Source organism: Symsagittifera roscoffensis, chromosome 9 (assembly GCF_963678635.1).
Source record: "Symsagittifera roscoffensis chromosome 9, txSymRosc1.1, whole genome shotgun sequence".
NCBI lineage: Eukaryota > Metazoa > Xenacoelomorpha > Acoela > Convolutidae > Symsagittifera > Symsagittifera roscoffensis.
The window spans coordinates 27741466-27762246 of record NC_087070.1 but is presented as its reverse complement, the minus strand read 5'-3'; the positions used below and the strand labels follow the sequence as shown (position 1 = coordinate 27762246).

Below are 20781 nucleotides of genomic sequence, written 5' to 3'. Positions count from 1 at the left end.
TACGCGAAAAATACGCAATCGGCTTGTCATTCTGCGAAAGTGATGCTCCTATAGCAGAACCATAGGCATCCATTTCTATTCTGATTGGAGTTCCATTGCTCTGAGGTTTGACAAGCGAAGATTTGGCAATGTCGGCCTTCAATTGCTCAATTACATCAAGAGCTTTTGGAGAAAGGCAAAAATTTTTGGCACTTTGTGCTTGCAATATCGGCAAAATTTTATTTGAATAATCGCTCACCCATTTTGCATTATAAGCAAAAAAACCTAGATGTCGGCGCAACTGAACTGCTGTGGTAGGAACAGGATAATTCATCAATGTTTGTAACCTTTCTGGATCAGGTCTCTTTGTCCCGTTCTCAAGTATCTGGCCTAACATACTGATCTTCGTTATACCAAAGGAACACTTGTCTTTATTAAGAGTCATTCCAAGCTCCTTAGAAACGGCTAAAAATTTGTGCAGGTTTTGGTCATGCTCTTCTTTATCGTTGCCTCCCACACTCCCACTATCGCATCGTCAAGATAGGCTTTCGTCTTTAATAACTTATGTTCACTAATTATAGAGTCCATGCACCTCTGGAAAACAGGAACTGCATTCGTTATTCCGAATGGTAAGCGACAAAACTGATAAAATTTCCCATTGACTTCGAACGACGTTAGAGGTTTATCACTTTCCCGAATTTCAATTTGATGGTAAGCTGATCTCAAATCAATTTTGGAGAAAACCTTCCATTCAGCTGCTTCATCAATCATAGAATCCGGATCAAGGAAAGGATACGCGTCGACTTCTGTATACTTATTGATAGTTTCTGAGTAATAAATTACCATTCTGGGCTTGCGATTGTTGCTTTTAACAACGAAATCCTGAGCACGCCATGTTGAATGCGACACTTCAATTATTCCAGACTCCATGAGTCTTTCTACTTCTTTGTCCATAAAATCACGATCCGATCGTGATGAGAAACGTGACTTCGTTCGGACAGGCTCGGCTACCTTGAGTGTTCTTTCAGAGAAAAGAGTTGGTGGCTCTACTTGAAGCCCTGGAAACATGGCAGAGAGCGTGGAGACGACTGACTGCGAACCTGAAGGTTTTGTGAAACTGATTGGCTGTCTGTGGCCGCCTGGTTTGAATTCGATACTTGTATGTTCGCCTAAAACATCAGTCCCTATGATCATGTCAGCAACCAAAGGATCAACTACCTTGAAAGTGACAGTATACTTGTGGCCTTGAATTTCAACAGGAACTGTCGAAATTTCCACACACTCCAAATTGGTTCGATTTGCCATCATAGTATTCGAGACCTGAGAAGACATTGGCAAGTTCAACTGCTCGATAACAGATGAGCATACGAAAGACCCAGTAGCACCAGTATCTATTAATGGTTTAACTTTATGATTACTCTGAACAAAAACTTTTTCGAAGAAAGCAGTCTCGGACGACAAAGAACACAAAACAGCATTCAGGTCTTTGTCACTTCATTGTCATTTGGGCCCGTAGTTGATTTACAAGCTGCTGCCCAATGACCTGCTTTGCCATATTTATGACAAGAATCATTACATGTAACATTCGCCCGGAAGATACATATCGACGGATAACAAAACTAAGTCTTAAGACGACTGGCTAGCGTCTAAACAGAGCTTTGCATGTTTTTCACCGTCTCTACCAAGCCAGTACTTTTCGGTGGTCTTTCTTACATCAGGCTGACAAAAACGTTACTGTTCTCCGGCTTCGACCAGAACGCTCAAATTAACTGAATTACATGCAAAATTAGTGAGCTCATGGCTGGGTCTCAGTATCCCCAGACCACGAGGTCACTCCTAAAAACAGGGCTACTACTTATCATATTACTATTGTTTTTGTTCAGTAGATAAAAATCATCATCTCCATCGAAGATGGATCAACCCTTTCCCCCAACTCCTAGCACCTCATCCTTGTCAAAACTAATCAAAATATCAGTTAAATTCAAGTCAGGACATGACAGGATGCTAAAAGTTTATGTGAGTTAATAAAAGTTTCCGTCCCGAGACCCTTCCGGATTCTTGAATCCGCCGAATCAAGCTCCTTACTCTTGATTTCTTGCTAATCCGGAAGGCTGGTTCTCACCCTTCACCGTTGTTGGCAACGGCCTTGCAACTATTGTAGCAGCACAATAGTTGCAACTCGGAGCGTTCTCTGCTATTCTGTAGTTCGTTGTCGTTTTCCAATCTCGATTTTCGTACTGTTCGCAATCGCAGATAAAAGTTGTTCTGTTTTTTTACTCGCTTTTTTGTTAAAATGGCCGTTTCAGCATTTCTCAGAAATGTGACGTCATCACTCGAATTTTTGAAAATTTAAAATACTAGAATATTCTAGCCCTCACCGTTTGGCTAAACGTTCCAATAACGTCGCTAATCCTTCGAAATCATCAACTCGGAAGGCTTACTGCTCAAAATTCGAATCCTGCATAAATTGCATTTTGGCCATTCTGGTCGAATGTCACATACTCCCCGGACAGTCCGGTCAATGTCCTCATTGAATCGCGCAATGTTCTAAATGGTTACAGTGTCATCGAACAGAATTTACAAAATGCACGAAATTACTTTTACCTACGTCACATCGACTCACTGCAGAATATAAATGGCATCATACTACATCACTATAGCCTTCAAATTTTTTCATTAATCTGCACATTGAGGATATGACTTAAGATAAAACATATTTTCTGACTTCCAGTGTCGATGTCCCGATTGAAACTTTTTCTCCTAGATTTAAAAGGTGTTGGCTTGCAGGACAGTCCTGCCAACCAACAAGCTAAAATTATCCTACTATGCTCCTTCCCTTCGGAAATCTTGCTTGTTTATTGTCCTGAATATTAAAACCAAGAGACCTTGTGCTTAGAAAGAACAATGCAACAACCTCCCTCCTCAAGAAGTTACTCAAGTTTTTCATGTCACCACAAAGTGATCAGTCTTCCTAAGTGATTAAAAACAATCATGCAGGCTGGAATATTTAAATATACTCTTCCCTCAAGCCTTTCTAAATAAATAATAAGTGAGTGTCTCTAAAGCCACTTCAACTAAAACCAAAATGCAAATTTATAAATGCAACAATTCCAAAACTCAACTAAATGTTTCAGTTTTCAATTACAACTTGGTTGCTTGGTTTCTCACTTGAGTTTTTCACACACATAAAACAATTCTGAGTTTTAACTTTTCTTCATCATCCCTTTGTTTTCTTCTTTTTTCGTCGTTTAGAAGTTCTAAAACTTCTAAATTCTCCTAATTTTCTTTCTTGCTGCCTCTTGTTTTCTCGACCATTCGTCAATGCTCCATTTCCTCCTCCTGTGACACTGACTCCGCACTTTCGGTTTCCGTGTCTTGTAGCACGTCATTGACTATCCTGACGCTGTTGGAAGCCGTCCTCCAACACTTCTGCTCTTCCACCCTCTGTTTACAGCAAGGTAGGGGATCCACGTTTGATTCTCTGTTTCTACAGAAGCTGTTGTGGAGACACAACGTCACGTTTCTCTCCAAATCTTCTTTCAGCATCTCTGCCTTCTCATTTCCACTACGCTCGCTCGTCCTGGAAATTCTTTTCACAGCGGTGGTCACTGCATTCCGATGGGTCACGAAAGCTCGCTTGAAAGCTCCTGCCCCAATGTCCAGCTGATATTCACTGAACACTCTGCCATGTTTCGACATATGCTTTTTCGCATACTCGTACAACCATGCAGTCATGTTAGCTCTGAACCATGGCATCAATCGTTTTCTTGCCCATATCTTCTTCACTTCCATCGGAATGTTTAGAACTTTGCACATTGTCTCAAAAAGATCTAAATCTTTTAGACAATCTAATTTCCGCAATTGTTCTCTCGTCGGCGCCTCCTGTCTATTATTTTCTCTCACATGAGCTTCCAGCCATCCAACCGTTCTTGGAAGACTCGATTCAACCAAGCCTGTCCTTCGATGCTGTCGAAGTGGATGCCATCCGTGGTCAGTCTGGCTTGATCCATGGCTCTCAATTCATGTTCAATGTCCATGAGGATCATTCTTCCGGCATTTCGATTTGCTATGTTCCTCAGTATGTTGTTCCATCTCATGACTCCCTCGTTGTGCCTCCTTCCTGATGCTGTCAGGCTTCTCGTATTCATTGGCACAGTGCAAACGGTCAGTACCGCGCAACTGAACTTCTGCCAGAGGGTAGTGAACAAACACACCATCATTGACTCCCACAGTGCTTCCTGCTCGTCTGATCCTCTGGAGATGTCATTCGTCCCAACTAAGATCATCACATTGGGAATCTTCCCTGGATTCATCAACTCCACCATGCGATATAATTGGGCAATCGTCGCGCCTCCAAAGGCCATCACCGTGGTGACCCATGAGGTCCTCAAATTCGACAGCACTCTGACTAAGCTGTCTCCCAATATCAGGTGAGATGTCCCGAGTGGTGGTTGCTGCAGGTTCACAGCCGGGCTCCAGGTAGCTCGATTGAAGCAGGCCCTCGGATCTGTCTCCGGAACTCCCGTGAAACTATACTTCAATTGATTATTCTTCTGCACGTCCATTACACGAGACACTTTCTTCGCTGGCATCTTCCTTACTTTCCTCTCTGGGATTCTCGAGTTCCCCATGAGTGGTGTCACGTTACTCATCCCTTGTCTGATTACTGTCTGGGAGAGTTGTACTCTGCCCGTATCATCAATCGTTCCATAGGGTGCAGTCACCCCGGAACCTGGTGCATTCTTGTTAGCGACCAATCGTCCAGCTGTCTCTATCAGTTTTCTCACTGTCTGTTCTACGACGGGATCACCCAAGGTGTCACTGGGATCCGGGATTGTTACTCGGTTCGTCTCTGCTGGAAGCCGTGTCTCCGTTGTTTGACTCATTTCTCGAGGTGTCAAGAGCTCCATCGGGGACTGCCCACGAGGAATATCCCTTGCAGGTATCACTTTCTCAATGGACGTCGTCAACGCCGCCTGTTCCGATCGCTCTTTGTATTCCTGCCTTAAGCGTTCGATCTCTTGACCCTGTTTTTTGTTGCAGTCTTCAAACAACTTTCTCCACATGTCCCGGTCTTCCTCCATCGCCAGCATGGTCTTCGTCATATCGTCTAACTCCTTCTTCGTACTTCTCAACTGATCGTTCATCTCGTCCAGATCTTGTATGGTTTGGTTCGTCTGAACCTTCTGTGTTACTTTCGCCCCTTTTGGTGGGACAGCTGCTCTCAGTGGTGAACCAGACGAGGTCGCCTCGCTGTTCATCTCCCGATGCATTCTCGTCAGCCCAGGTTTGGGCTTGGAGGGCATTGGCATCTCACCTGGTTGGTAAGTCCTAGAACTTCCCAACCCAGGCTCATTCGCCAAGTCACTCCCTGAGAGAGCCCCGTTTCTCCACCTCATCACTCTCATGTTCGGGCGGTCTAGTACTCCTCTTTCTCCATATGCTGCCATCAACAGGACTTCCGTGGGGCGGTCCCCACGGTTGTCGTGCCCCAAGATGTTAATCAGGGCGGTCAGCAACATGACCACCTCTGGGTCCTCCAGAGCGAAGTCTCGTTCGATCAGCCGACGATAGATCGCATCTACCATCGGTCCTACATATGCCTCTGCCAGGTCCATCAATTCATCTAGGTTGAAATTGTCCATACTGTTCTTTCCAAGTTTGATTTGATTTCGATTTCAAGTTTTGATTCAAGTGAGCAATTAAATGATCAATCAGGATCTAGAAAAGGAATCCCGACTGTCACACCTGTCAGTTTCACCTTAATATATATCGTTAAAATTTGCTTAAAGACAGTTCAGATAAAAAGATATTTATCTTATCCTAAAATTTATTAAAATCAATTGGTTTCTAAAATTTTGGAATTCGACCTAAGATTGGACAATCCAAACTTTGGATCTATTCCCAAAATCGTCATTTAGTTGTTCATGGTCACTAACCCCTACTTACCCATGATCTTAATAACCTAACACATAACATAACATAACGCACCTCTCACATATTACGCACAACTTAGTCTTTGGCCTAACACCCTCTCGCACATCACTCAGCCTATACTTAAGTAATATTTCTTATGTAGATACACTTGTATGTTCGTATCAGAGAATATCACGTGTACAAGCGCGTACAATTCCCGAGGATGCAGTCTTCCTCTATTTGGATCGTACACTGGAAGCGAAAGCTCCTTCACATCCATTTCCACAAGGAAGTCCCTCAGCCTCGTCAAAGACAAGACTAGGTTTTCTGGGTCCACGTGCTGCTTCTCTGTTGCCCTCGTTACCAAGAAGCATAAGTACTTTCCCGGTATCTGCGACACCGCCAGAGGTAAGGCTGCTACGCCCCCTATCCCTGGTCTTTGCTTCCAAAGGAATTCCACGTTTTTATATTCCCTCTTAAAATCTGCCGCTAGCGCCGTCCTAAAACTCATGTCTGCGGTGATTGAGTCGTCTGAATTCTAATCCGTATTAGACCGTTGTTCAAGTCAATCATCACGTCAAAATTCCTGACAAAATCTCTGCCCAAGATGAATTGGTCGGCGTCGTCCAGATTCTCTACCACCAGGAAGCTCATCCAAAGGTTCCGTCCTCCCATGTGAAGGACCGTTTCTTAGCCATGACACAGTTCAGGGCTGTCCCTTCTAAGTTGCTGGTGAGCGCGCTGCATTCCTGTCTCTCCGACAAGTCCTCTTCCTCGAAATGCAGCTTCATTACCTCTATCCAGGTATCAATACAGCCATCAGATTCGTCCTTGTAGCATCTTGGCTTCTTAAAGACTCTTCTGGACTTTTCACTGCGTTCATTGGTTCTAGATAAACGCGTCAGGAATGTCTCCAAAGACCTGTTCAGGGGTTCAAATGCTGTGGCCATTGCCGTAGCATCCCTTGAGTGTCCCGCTTGAGTGTCCTCACATCTTGTCGAAGGCTCTGTGTGCGGTGCATCCCTGCAATCCGAATCACCATGAGCGTTTCCCGCTTGGCCCATGTGACTCCTCCTCGGGCTTGTATGCCCCATGTTGCCAGAATCGCTTCTCCCGGTCGCATGTGTGCTTTGCGTTGGTCGTTCGTTCGAGGTTTTTCTGTTCCCCGTTGAACTTGCTCTACTGTTCGGGCCCCATGCTGTATTACCCCTTGTGGCATAGCCTGATGAACTGCCCCTGCCTCTAGTGGATCCATTTGTCTTCCTCCTTTGATGTTCATTGAAGTTCACCCTCGGTTCCCTGCTGGGACCTCCCGAGTTCGGCTCTCCTTCTTTTGGCCCACTCTTGCTGCTTAGTAGCCCGTCCAACCTATCCATGATAGCCTGCGTTCGCCTCTCCATCATCGCGTCTATCTTTGTGTCAAGAGACCCAAGAGACTGCTCTTGCTGAATTCTTAACTTCTCCATGTCGGCTCTTAAGCGTAACTCCCTCTGTTCCGCCTCTCTTGTCATTCGCGACAAGTTCCTCGTCATATGTTCGTCCGTTCTTTCTTTCAAGCGTTTTTCGCTTCTGCCAACTTCTTGTCTGTTGCGGTTTATTTCTTCCCGCAGACTTTCTCTTTCAATGTGAACTGCTCTTTCCAGTTCACTCATCCTTATCGACATCTGTTCATTTTGTTCTCCTAAACTGCCCACTATGTTGTTTAAGGCTTCCTCTAGTGCTGCCCCGTTATCCATGAGTGGCGTCACTAGTGGTGGTGTAACTCTGTCGGTCCCAGGTAGCTTCGTGCTGGTAGAGATCCGGGCCTTGACTCTCTGTCTTGACGTTTTATCATTATCTATTTCAGGATCCGCTAACGCGTTGCCAAGCCCTCTGGTTCTACTCTCTTCAGGTTGTGGCTCCGAACTTGTCCTAATCGCGAAGTCCTTGGACTGGCCCGGTGTGTTTGCCTCTTTGCTTATCGTTGTCACTACACCAAATTTATCCATGGTTCCAGTCTCTCTTCCGACGTGTGCCTCACTCTCCTGGATCGAACTATTGAGACTGACTTGAGATCCAAAGTCCCCTTGCTCCTCTTCATCCTCTTCCTCCTGGGACTCCCCATCGTTTCCTGCTCCTCCTCCCATGCTGAATGGAAAGATGTTTCCGAAGGTGTTCTTCATTCTTTCTGAGAACGATGATGAGGTTGTTTGTTTTCCAGTTCCGCTTGCCATCATAGTGTTGTCTGTCGGAGATCTTCTAGTTGCCGTTACTTCAGTTGAGATGTCGGACAGTTCCGACATCTCCTCTCGATCCAACGTCCCGGTGGAAGTGGCAAAATCATGGCCTTGTTCTACCGGAGTAGATTCACTCGCCAGCCTTCTGCCTCTCCCTTCCAGTCCATTTACTCCCTGGTTGTCGTTCATGGTATGGTCCGTATTGACCTCCACTTCTAACAGTTCTCTTCGCTCTTCTGAGGTCTTTTGACTTCTCGTTTCAACCATTCTGCCTGAAACCGTCCCCTCTTTATCGGACCGGGTTCGCTTGATCCAATCCACAAAAGGATCGGTCATCGTTTTTCTTTGCTTTTCAGGTATGAATTTCCTAGAGCTATTACCTCGTTTTGGTATCCTTGACTTGTCTAAACTCATTCTTTATTTGTCACTTTCCTATGCCTACTCTTGACTCAATTGCAAGAGACCTTATAGTTTTATTAACAATAATAATGACACAACACAATAAATTTCACCAGATTCTATTAAATAGTGACCACGAATCCCTGTATGTTGTCAGAGTACAGTTTGTATAAAATTTATTCACACTAGCCGATTATCGGTCCAAAGATCTGGAAACTAGCACAATATGATGTTATCAGTCAATTTTAAAAGATAGTGTACTCACTACCCAATCAAGCACAGTTTAGGTTGATTTAAAATCAAAAAACAAAAAATATATATTGACACAATATGAATGTATATATAAAAAAACGTATGTGTCTTGTACTCTTAGTCGGTCGCAGTACAATAGTCGAACCTGTCTTTTAAAGAAAAAGCTTTCCCTGCTTGGTGCTGCACCAAACAGACAAAACTTGAAGGCAGTTATTCGCTCAAGTGGGCGTCTATTGCACCCACCGAGTATTGTGTTACCTATCTGCCTTTGGACTGCCCGAGCTAGACCTACTAAAATCCTCAGGGCAGTCACTTTTCCCAAAAACGTATTATGTTTCAATCCACACCAATGAGTCACGCTCTTTTTAATTTAGACTTAGTGTCGCGAATATCCGAGTTCGGACCTGTTTTGTATTAGTCTGGTTCTTTTTGAGAGGCAAGTTACCAGTGCAGTCACTGATACCTAGCCTGTGTATTAATAACCTAATACCTCTCGCTTTTTAGTCTTTCTTTCGTTTACCAAAGTCCTTAATAAAATGATACCCCTCCGGATTGGCACAAATAGGACCCTTCCGGACTGTCAGAATATAGACCCCTCCGGATTGGGACCCCTCGGAATAAGCAACTATAAGACCCCTCCGGATTCGGACCCCTCCGGTTTTGTGGAAAGTAGACCCCTCCGGATTCGGACCCCTCTGACTTTGAAAAATTTCGACCCCTCCGGATTGGGAGCCCTTAGCTCTGTCAAAGTAGCTTTTTGTAGTTTTCTTAATTTCAGCTTATACCCCTCCGGATACGTTCTGCGTTGCTTTTATGCTGTTTGAATTAACTGGGAAGGGTATAGGGTCCTTTCCTAGACCCCTCCGGATTGAAGTTAAGGCACTTATTTGACAATTCACACTAACGGTGAAGGGTCTTATCACTTGCCTAACTTCGACTCTATTATGGTTGTCTTGTGCCTTCAGCCTTCCCTTTTTGTCTAGAACTGTCCTAAGTTACTTAGTTCAATCGCTATCAACTTTTGGTAGGGGTATAAGGGTTTTTCAGAAAAATTTATAAAACGTGAAGGGTGTACCCCTCCGGATTTGTGTAATTTGCTAAAAACAATCTCAAAAAATTTTCTCGCTCGCTTTTCCGAAAAATTTCTAATCCTATTAGTAAGCTCAGCTAATTTCTGATCTATTGGTACCAAGATCAACTCGATATGATCAGTAGTTCCAAAGTTATTAACCAAAACGTCTTTTTTCCGAACTCAAAAAATTTTCTCTCTTATAGGTTCCGCCTAACTTTTTCCGCAAATCTGGTCCTTTCGACCTACAAATTATTGATCCGAGCTCAGAAGGCCTATAATCTTCTAGTTCAATGCAAAAGATCCGCTCTAAAACGCTATTGTAGAAAAAATTTGCGAAAAACTATGCTACCTGGACCCCTCCGGATTGATGAATCCACCAAATCAAACACGTTATGTTCGATTTCTCTGCAACCCGGAAGGCTTTCGGGTAGCGGATTTTAAGACTTGTAGATTCACTAGTGGACGTTGTCCGAACAACTATTCTTACTGTCCTAACTCAAAGATTTCAAAAAATTTTCTGATTTTATGGTGTTTCTTACTATCAAAAAATGGGAAAATTTGGGTTTTTGTACCAAACTAGTTCCAACCACTTCCGAACTAAAGTTAACCGGTTCTACTTATTACAGTAGTGCAGTTACGATGTAACACACTAACTTAGCGCTTTTTTCCGTTTCAAAAGATATCGATATCTCAAAAATCGCGACTTGTGGGGGGATCAAAATATCGCTATTTTGACCCTAAAAACCGGTCTGTTTTCGTTGTTTTTGACTGAAAATCGATATAAGACTATTAATATAGGCTATATCAATAATAATATTAGTAATACTATACCCCTCCGGGTTTGTTTACTATCCGAATTAAGGTGCTTAACTCGGATATTCGCAGTTCGGTGAAGGGTCACTACAGTGCAGCACTGTCGAGCCCCCCACAGATTACTATCTTACTTTTTGTACCAAAAGGGATACAAAACTTGTTAACGATACCCAACAGTCGATTGTTGTTGTCGTTGAGCCCCTTCTTGTTGCTCCTTGAACTGCTTGCCGGATCGGTCTTCACCCAAGACCCTTCCGAATTGAGCGCAAATCAGCTGACCCTTCCGGATTGAGCGCAATTTATCATTAACGTGCTTAAATGCTCAAATAACCCTACAGTACAAGCCTCACAAACGGGCCTCAAAAATGATCGTAACGATCCTGACTGATATAAATGCCTGTAACAACAATATATCTATCAACAACAAACGGGGGGGTTGAATCACATCTTGTCTGGGGGGATGATTTCTACTGATTTTCTACTTTTTTACTGTTTTTGGTTTTTTCGGTAATTTTTTATGTTTTTTGTTTTTCTTGGGTACTATGCTACTTTTTGTTTGGTTTTACTTATATCTTTCAATGTTTTTGGTCACAAACCACTCAGGGGACGAGGGGTTCGCGATTCCCCCCACCCTTCCTGGTTCATGAATTTTCGGTCTTAACTAGGTTAAAAAACTATTCACGGCAATCCGGAAGGCTTCCGCGTTCCGAACTACCCTTCCGCCCCGGCAGTTTAGACCTATTAAGGGCGTTAATGTGAGCATCCGCTCGGCGCGGAGTGCTCGTTAACGGTTCCGCCGGTCATGATGTTACGAAAGAATAACACCCAGGAGCGCCATAAAAACATACATGTAACATTCGCCCGGAAGATACATATCGACGGATAACAAAACTAAGTCTTAAGACGACTGGCTAGCGTCTAAACAGAGCTTTGCATGTTTTTCACCGTCTCTACCAAGCCAGTACTTTTCGGTGGTCTTTCTTACATCAGGCTGACAAAAACGTTACTGTTCTCCGGCTTCGACCAGAACGCTCAAATTAACTGAATTACATGCAAAATTAGTGAGCTCATGGCTGGGTCTCAGTATCCCCAGACCACGAGGTCACTCCTAAAAACAGGGCTACTACTTATCATATTACTATTGTTTTTGTTCAGTAGATAAAAATCATCATCTCCATCGAAGATGGATCAACCCTTTCCCCCAACTCCTAGCACCTCATCCTTGTCAAAACTAATCAAAATATCAGTTAAATTCAAGTCAGGACATGACAGGATGCTAAAAGTTTATGTGAGTTAATAAAAGTTTCCGTCCCGAGACCCTTCCGGATTCTTGAATCCGCCGAATCAAGCTCCTTACTCTTGATTTCTTGCTAATCCGGAAGGCTGGTTCTCACCCTTCACCGTTGTTGGCAACGGCCTTGCAACTATTGTAGCAGCACAATAGTTGCAACTCGGAGCGTTCTCTGCTATTCTGTAGTTCGTTGTCGTTTTCCAATCTCCATTTTCGTACTGTTCGCAATCGCAGATAAAAGTTGTTCTGTTTTTTACTCGCTTTTTTGTTAAAATGGCCGTTTCAGCATTTCTCAGTCATCACTCGAATTTTTGAAAATTTAAAATACTAGAATATTCTAGCCCTCACCGTTTGGCTAAACGTTCCAATAACGTCGCTAATCCTTCGAAATCATCAACTCGGAAGGCTTACTGCTCAAAATTCGAATCCTGCATAAATTGCATTTTGGCCATTCTGGTCGAATGTCACAAGCATTCAGGTCTTTGTCACTTCATTGTCATTTGGGCCCGTAGTTGATTTACAAGCTGCTGCCCAATGACCTGCTTTGCCATATTTATGACAAGAATCATTTCGGGCCGGGCAGTTTCTACGCATGTGGTTGCCATTCAACCCACAGAACTGACAGCTAGACCCTCTACGCCCGGAGGCAGTGCTTTGTTTATACTTTTTAGCAGGCTTGTTGCTGTTACGAACCGCATTGAGTACTTCGCTGTTTTCTTCATCGACCTCTGCGTAGGCAAGTGATGAGGTCGCTTCGTTGTTGTCAGTTTTGAACTGACGTGAAAACTCGTTTGAAACTTCTACTGCGCATGCTACTGATATGCAGTGCTCCAACGTCGCCTCAGCATCTGTAAGCTCGAGCAAACGCACCCGGATCATATCTGATTCGACGCCAGAAACTAAAGCATCTCTGAGAAGAGCATCTTGATGTTGTTTAGCAGTCATCTTCCATTCGCACTTTTGAACTGCTACCTTCAAGCGTTTAACAAATGCGGTTACGCACTCACCGTGCTTCTGTCGACATGTCAGCAATTGATGCCTTTCGTACAGGACTCTTGTCGGTTTCTTAAACTGGCGATCAAGATTGGTCACACCTTCATTTAGTGTAGCTGCTTCTTCTAGAAGAGAAAACAAATCTGAACCGGCCTGAGTACGTAGATGGATGAGTTGATGACCATCATCGGTAATGTCATTGATAGCCAGTCCATCGGTGAAGCACTTTCTCCACCATCGCCACTGCTCGGTCGTCGGGTTTGCTGGAAGCTCTGGTGACTTGAACTTCATTGTTGAATAAAATTGTTGGAGGAAACGCCGCTTCTTTATAAAGCTTTTATTCAACAATATCTGAAATCAACATTAACATATAACAAATATATAACAGTTACCAATTCGGTTGTAATTCCTTCATTACAAAGCGACAGAGGAAGTCGTCAATGGGTTTTTTTTTTCATTTTCCGTGGTTGTGTATTTTTCGGGTTAACTTAGTTTGGTTTAAAGTGGGCAAATACTCACGTGTTCAAAAATTTCAGGTTCAATGCTGATCTAGCAATGCCATTTTTAAATTCTGTTATCAGCTGGCAGTGCCCAATTCTTTCAACAGCAGTTCTTGTCTGTGTAAATTATTTGCTGGTGGAATCTGTTAACAAAGCAAATTGGCTTGTTCAAGTATCACTGTGTATTCTGGCAGTTGTCATTGTAGATTACTATCATCGGCTCACTTTATTGCAAACAAAATACACAAAACTTCTGCTTCGTCTTCCTTTTCTTGTTCATGGCAGCAGATGTCAAGGCGAGAGTCAATGTCACGATTTCATTGGAGATTTACCCTTTTTCATTTATACATTTCTTCGTTCAATCGGTATTATTTTTTCTTATTTCATCCCTGATGCTATCCTGATATACGTGATTGTGATCATTTTATCGGTTTTTGGACTGACAGTTGAACATTACATATCATTCATGAACATGCTAGTTATTTTTGCTAACGTTTTGATAATAATCGGCGGTTTACATCGGTTGGATTTGCTGAAATACTTCCTTCTTCCACTCAGTTATTTTCACAGGTTGTGTTACTCTTATCTCGAAGCAGTTGCGGCTTCAGCCAATGACTTAGAAGACAAGTTTGTCCAAGAGTTGAACGGTGATTCTACAAAAAATTCTTCAAATGGAAGGTTATGTCTTTTAAACGATGCAATGGCCGAAATGTATCTCCCCGAGATCCTTCAACCGCAAAGGGCAAGTAAACAAGCCAGACAAATCGGACTTTTTCGAAAAGCGACATCGGCCAATAACCTGGAACCAGAGAACGACTCGGACTGTGATTCGATCTTGATAAACCGTAGCAGAATGCCGTCACCATCTCAATCATATAGCTCAGCTGAAGATGTTGCACAAATCGAGGAATCGCTTTTTTTCTCCGAGGAGGATGAAGTGGCAAATGCTTTCAACGCATCCCTAATCATGGGTTCAGGTGACACTCGATCTATGGAAACGAGTAAAAAACTGCCGAATGAAAATAAATCTTTTTCGAGGGACAGAAGTGTGCATAGAGGTCATTCGGAACTCGAGAGTTTTGAGTTTGTGTCACACGATTCCTCAGTTGAAGACGATACTCAGCCAACCAGCCAACAAGTTGATTCACAGGGTCCTTATGTCTATTGCAACACGAGATCGCGGTCAAAGATAGCATGAAAGATTTCATTGTTGTCCTGCGCGATCAGAAATTTTATTTTACGCAAAAATTAATAAATGAATAAAAGTTTAAATGACTGTCTATTGAATAATAAAATGACTATCTATATATTATTTGATTGAGCGAGACATCTCCAGCCATGCGTAGGATGTCCCTATGTTGACGTGTTTAAGAATTATACGCTATCTCTACACGTTTTAGCTACAGTCTATACAAACATAGGGACATGACACACTTAGTAGAAGCAGTAACCGTAACGCAAACAAATTCAAGAAAGTTAAATGCATCGGCTTCGAGGGCCCACGACTTGCGAGTTTTCTGGTCATTTTTAGTTCGGCAGAGGATTTTTGCAGGAAGAAAAATGATTGCCCAGTCGCAACTTTCTTTGCTTGACAGCGCATGACCACGAAAGGATGTGTACTGTTTTTGTCGTCAAGGTAGCCTTCTGCTTAAAGCATTTAAAAGTGAATTAATTAATGCTATTGTTTTTAAAAATTGTTCATCTAATTTTCGCCCAGAACAACATTACATCTTTAATAGAATGACTCATTATGTCCTTTTCATTGTGTCAAACGTTTTTTTGACATTTTAAAAATAATTTTCAGTTCAACTTTATGAAGCCTTCCGCAGTTTCACTTTCTTTCTACTAAAGTCTTCACTAGTTTTTCAAAGACTTTTGAACTGTTTTTTTTTTAGTTTTTTCAAATGAACTATTTTTTTTTCATTTCAAGAGGAATCTCTTTAGAAACGTTTTGTTTAAAATAGCTTTCAATTGTTTGTCTTGATAAATTGTTTTGCTGCATTAGTTTTTTCTGCATTGGTTTTTCTACTCCTCAAAACAGCTGTCCAATAGTCTGTTTCTTACAAGCAAGTCAAAGACGTCTTCTTTAAAAGCTCGGCGTTTTTTACGCTTGCGATTAGCAAGCGTTATAAAACCGGAATATAGTCTTTTTCGGGTTAACAATTTGCTTCATCATGAGTTCAAATTTCCATGCGTATACTGAACACTTCGTACTGCAAAGGTCTTGGGTATGAATCTGATCAGGAACTGTTTTTTTTTCAAACCTTCAAATTCTTTTCCAAAAATTTGTTGGCCTGTGATTTGTCTGCACAAGGTTTGTCGGCTTAGATAGGACATCGTAGAATTGTTTTTTTTTTGCATTAGGCAATTCACATTGTTTTTGCTTTTAGGGTTTTGAGTTACTTCTGATGTTTAAAAGTTTTCTTACTAGCCTTGGAAGGTTTTCTTCATTTTTTTGCTCAAAAACTTTCTCGTGAGCAAATGATTTCGACTAAAGCTTTATCGGCTTAGTGACTCAATTTCAATTCGTTTCTAGTGAAAGATATATTTTTTGCTCACTTCTGGATTGCACAAAATTTTCAGATATAATTTGATTTTCTGTCAGCTTAATGATTTGTCCCATTTTTTGCCGGTTTTTCTGTATTTTTTGGTAGTTTTCAAGGGCGAGTAAATAAGTTCAAGGTTTTTCGAAAAAAATCTAAATCTTCGAACATTTTTTTGTATTTTTTTACTTGACTGTTTTACTACGAAGATATATAGCGAGTGTCACACAACATTCAGAAATTTGGCTTTTCCGGCTGAGATTTTGAGAGGAAAGAGATGTTTTCTTTACATTATCTTTTTCTTGCAATCAACCACTCTTCTTATGCTTCTTATTTTTATGATGACTATTATGCTTACTATTATGGCTTTACAAAAAAAAGCTGGACGACGTAAGCCTGATATGAAGTCATTGATGATGCCATGGAATGCGTCGGTCGCAGAAGCTCAATGGCAAGCCAGTTGCCTAGAACAAATGTTCAGTTCTTTGTAGTTTGAGTTGTAATGATCCCAGAAGAGTTTGATGATTCGGTGCTTGACAGGTGTGAGATGGCCGTGGAGATTAAAGTGATCATATATGATGTTGTATAAGCGAGGAGCCCTGTACCAAAGGTTCTGTCTCTGCACTTCTGTGTTTTTTGGGAGTTTGAACACCAAACTGGATATGTTGCAAATCGTATATCTCCTGCTGCGATTGTACTGCTGGATGTAGTTAGACCAGAGGATAATTGAATCTTCTAGGATAAGTTTCAAGAATGCGTAAAAACGTATTTTTGGAGGATGAGTATATTAGGTGATACAGTGCTATCTTTGTTGTGTAACTAAGAGTAGCCCAGAATCCATTGTGGGGCTCTCCGTCGAACTTCCTCAATTGTGCAATGGTCGCCCCTTGTTTGCGCTCAGGTCAGAGATCAATCTATCTATCTATCTTCTATCTATCTATTATTTAATTGGCGTTTCACTTGACACATGTTTAAGAAGTCCCTATTTTGACATGTTTAAGAAATCCCCATTTTTGCATGTTTAAGCTCTTTCAAAGTATTATTTTTTTGCACGTTTAAGCTATACCGTATGTTAAAATGCTTAAGAAGTTTCATTTGGCACATGTTAAGTCTGTTGGTCTGTTAAAAGGCCAAAACATTGCAAGTTTGAAAATTTTCTATATACATACATTCTAAACATTCATATATAGTGGGGTGCTGTCAGGGTACAATTAGGGGTTGCAAATCTGGCGTCCAAGTAGGACTGCTCAAATCCTTTTGTTTTTCCAGATACTGCGTTTTTTATGATTTTTTTTTCATTGTTTTTCAAAAAAAAAACGTAGATGTAAAAAAAACTAACCGATCTTGAATTTCTCAACCTTTAAGTGAGTTGCTGTCAGGGTACATTCAGGAGTTGAAAATCTGGCGTCGAAGTATGACTGCTCAAATCGTTTTGGTTTTCGAGATATGGCATTTTAATGAGTTTTCTTATTTTTTTTCCAAAAAAAACTAAGATATAAAAAACTAACCGAAGTGAATTTTTCAATCCTATAGTGGGTTGCTGTTAGGGTAGAATCAGGGGTTGCAAATCTGGCGTCCAAGTATGACTGCTCAAATCTTTTTGGTTTTCAAGATATGGCGTTTTTTATGATTTTTTTCTGTCTTTTTTTTCAAAAAAACTTAGAAAAAAACCAACAGAACTTGAATTTCTTAACCCTATAGTGGGGCGCTGTCAGGGTATATTCAGGAGTTGCAAATATGGCGTCTAAGTATGACTGCTCAAATCCTTTTTTTTTGAGATGTGGCGTTTTTTATGATTTTTTTTTTCAAAAACTAAGATATAAAAAACCAACCGGACTTTAATTTCTCAAGCTTTTAGTGGGTTGCTGTCAGGGTACATTCAGGAGTTGCAAATCTGGCGTCCAAGTATGACTTCTCAAATCCTTTTATTCGTCGAGATATGGCACTTTTATTATTTTAATTTTTTTTTTCAAATAAATTAGATATAAAAAAACCAACCGAACTTTAATTTCCCAAGGTTTTAGTGGGTTGCTGTCAGGGTACATTCAGGAGTTGCAAATCTGGCGTCCAAGTATGGCTTCTCAAATCATTTTGGTTTTCGAGATATGGCGTTTTTTGTTTGTTTTTTTTCCAATAAAACTTAGATAAAAAACAAACCAAGCGAACTTGAATTTCTCAAGGTTTTAGTGGGTTGCTGTCAGGGTACATTCAGGAGTTGCAAATCTGGCGTCCAAGTATGGCTGCTCAAATCATTTTGGTTTTCGAGATATGGCGTTTTTTGTTTTTTTTTTCCAATAAAACTTAGATAAAAAACAAACCAAGCGAACTTGAATTTCTCAAGCCTATAGTGGGTTGCTGTCAGGGCACATTCAGGGGTTGCAAATCTGGCGTCCAAGTATGACTGCTCAAATTCTTTTAGACTTCGAGAAATTGCTTTTTATGATTTTTTTTTTCATTTTTTTTCTTCAAAAATTTAGATATTAAAACAAACTGACCGAACTTGAATATCTCAACGCTATTGTGGGTTGCTGTCAGGGTAGAAGCAGGGGTTGCAAATCTGGCGTCCAAGTATGACTGCTCAAAATTTTTTGCTTTCCGAGATATGGCGTTTTTTTGATTTTTTTTCCATTTTTTTCCAAAAAAAAATTCAGATATAAAAAACTAACCGAACTTGAGTTTCTCAACCCTCTATTGGTGTACTGTCAGGGTATATTCAAGGGTTGCAAAGCTGGTTTTTATGTATGACCTCTCAAATCTTTTTGGTTTTCGAGATATGGCGTTTTTCATAATTTTTTTTCATGTTTTTTTCAGCAAAACTTAGGTAAAAAAAAACTAACCGAACTTCTAAGTATGACTGCTCAAATCCTTTTTTTTGAGATGTGGCGTTTTTTATGATTTTTTTTCAAAAACTAAGATATAAAAAACCAACCGGACTTTAATTTCTCAAGCTTTTAGTGGGTTGCTGTCAGGGTACATTCAGGAGTTGCAAATCTGGCGTCCAAGTATGACTTCTCAAATCCTTTTATTCGTCGAGATATGGCACTTTTATTATTTTAATTTTTTTTTTTCAAATAAATTAGATATAAAAAAACCAACCGAACTTTAATTTCCCAAGGTTTTAGTGGGTTGCTGTCAGGGTACATTCAGGAGTTGCAAATCTGGCGTCCAAGTATGGCTTCTCAAATCATTTTGGTTTTCGAGATATGGCGTTTTTTTTTTTTTTTTTTTTCCAATAAAACTTAGATAAAAAACAAACCAAGCGAACTTGAATTTCTCAAGCCTATAGTGGGTTGCTGTCAGGGCACATTCAGGGGTTGCAAATCTGGGGTCCAAGTATGACTGCTCAAATTCTTTTAGACTTCGAGAAATTGCTTTTTATGATTTTTTTTTTCATTTTTTTTCTTCAAAAATTTAGATATTAAAACAAACTGACCGAACTTGAATATCTCAACGCTATTGTGGGTTGCTGTCAGGGTAGAAGCAGGGGTTGCAAATCTGGCGTCCAAGTATGACTGCTCAAAATTTTTTGCTTTCCGAGATATGGCGTTTTTTTGATTTTTTTCCATTTTTTTCCAAAAAAAAATTCAGATATAAAAAACTAACCGAACTTGAGTTTCTCAACCCTATATTGGTGTACTGTCAGGGTATATTCAAGGGTTGCAAAGCTGGTTTTTATGTATGACCTCTCAAATCTTTTTGGTTTTCGAGATATGGCGTTTTTCATAATTTTTTTTCATGTTTTTTTCAGCAAAACTTAGGTAAAAAAAAACTAACCGAACTTCTAAGTATGACTGCTCAAATCCTTTTTTTTGAGATGTGGCGTTTTTTATGATTTTTTTTCAAAAACTAAGATATAAAAAACCAACCGGACTTTAATTTCTCAAGCTTTTAGTGGGTTGCTGTCAGGGTACATTCAGGAGTTGCAAATCTGGCGTCCAAGTATGACTGCTCAAATCCTTTCGGTTTTCGAGATATGGCGTTTTTTATGTTTTTTTTTCAACAAAATTTAGATAAAAAACAAACCAAGCGAACTTGAATTTCTGAACCCTTTATTGAGGTGCTGTCAGGGTACTTTCAGGGGCTGCAAATCTGGCGTCCAAGTATGACTTCTCAAATCCTTTTATTCGTCGAGATATGGCACTTTTATTATTTTAATTTTTTTTTCAAATAAATTAGATATAAAAAAACCAACCGAACTTTAATTTCCCAAGGTTTTAGTGGGTTGCTGTCAGGGTACATTCAGGAGTTGCAAATCTGGCGTCCAAGTATGGCTGCTCAAATCATTTTGGTTTTCGAGATATGGCGTTTTTTGTTTTTTTTTTTCCAATAAAACTTAGATAAAAAACAAACCAAGCGAACTTGAATTTCTCAACCCTATAGTGGGTTGCTGTCAGGGCACATTCAGGGGTTGCAAATCTGGCGTCCAAGTATGACTGCTCAAATTCTTTTAGACTTCGAGAAATTGCTTTTTATGATTTTTTTTTTTCATTTTTTTTTTCAAAAATTTAGATATTAAAACAAACTGACCGAACTTGAATATCTCAACGCTATTGTGGGTTGCTGTCAGGGTAGAAGCAGGGGTTGCAAATCTGGCGTCCAAGTATGACTGCCCAAAATTTTTTGCTTTCCGAGATATGGCGTTTTTTATGATTTTTTTTTCCATTTTTTTCCAAAAAAAAATTCAGATATAAAAAACTAACCGAACTTGAGTTTCTCAACCCTATATTGGTGTACTGTCAGGGTATATTCAAGGGTTGCAAAGCTGGGTTTTACGTATGACCTCTCAAATCTTTTTGGTTTTCGAGAT

At 40.7% G+C, this 20781-nt stretch overlaps 1 protein-coding gene across 1 annotated transcript; it reads right to left on the bottom strand.

Moving 5' to 3' along the window:
• Positions 1-12412: 12412 nt before the first annotated feature.
• On the bottom strand, positions 12413-13222 carry LOC134854794 (uncharacterized). The gene has a single exon (XM_063871152.1). The coding sequence runs from the start codon at positions 13220-13222 to the stop codon at positions 12413-12415; it is 810 nt and encodes a 269-aa protein (XP_063727222.1).
• Between the last annotated feature and the right edge of the window lie 7559 nt (positions 13223-20781).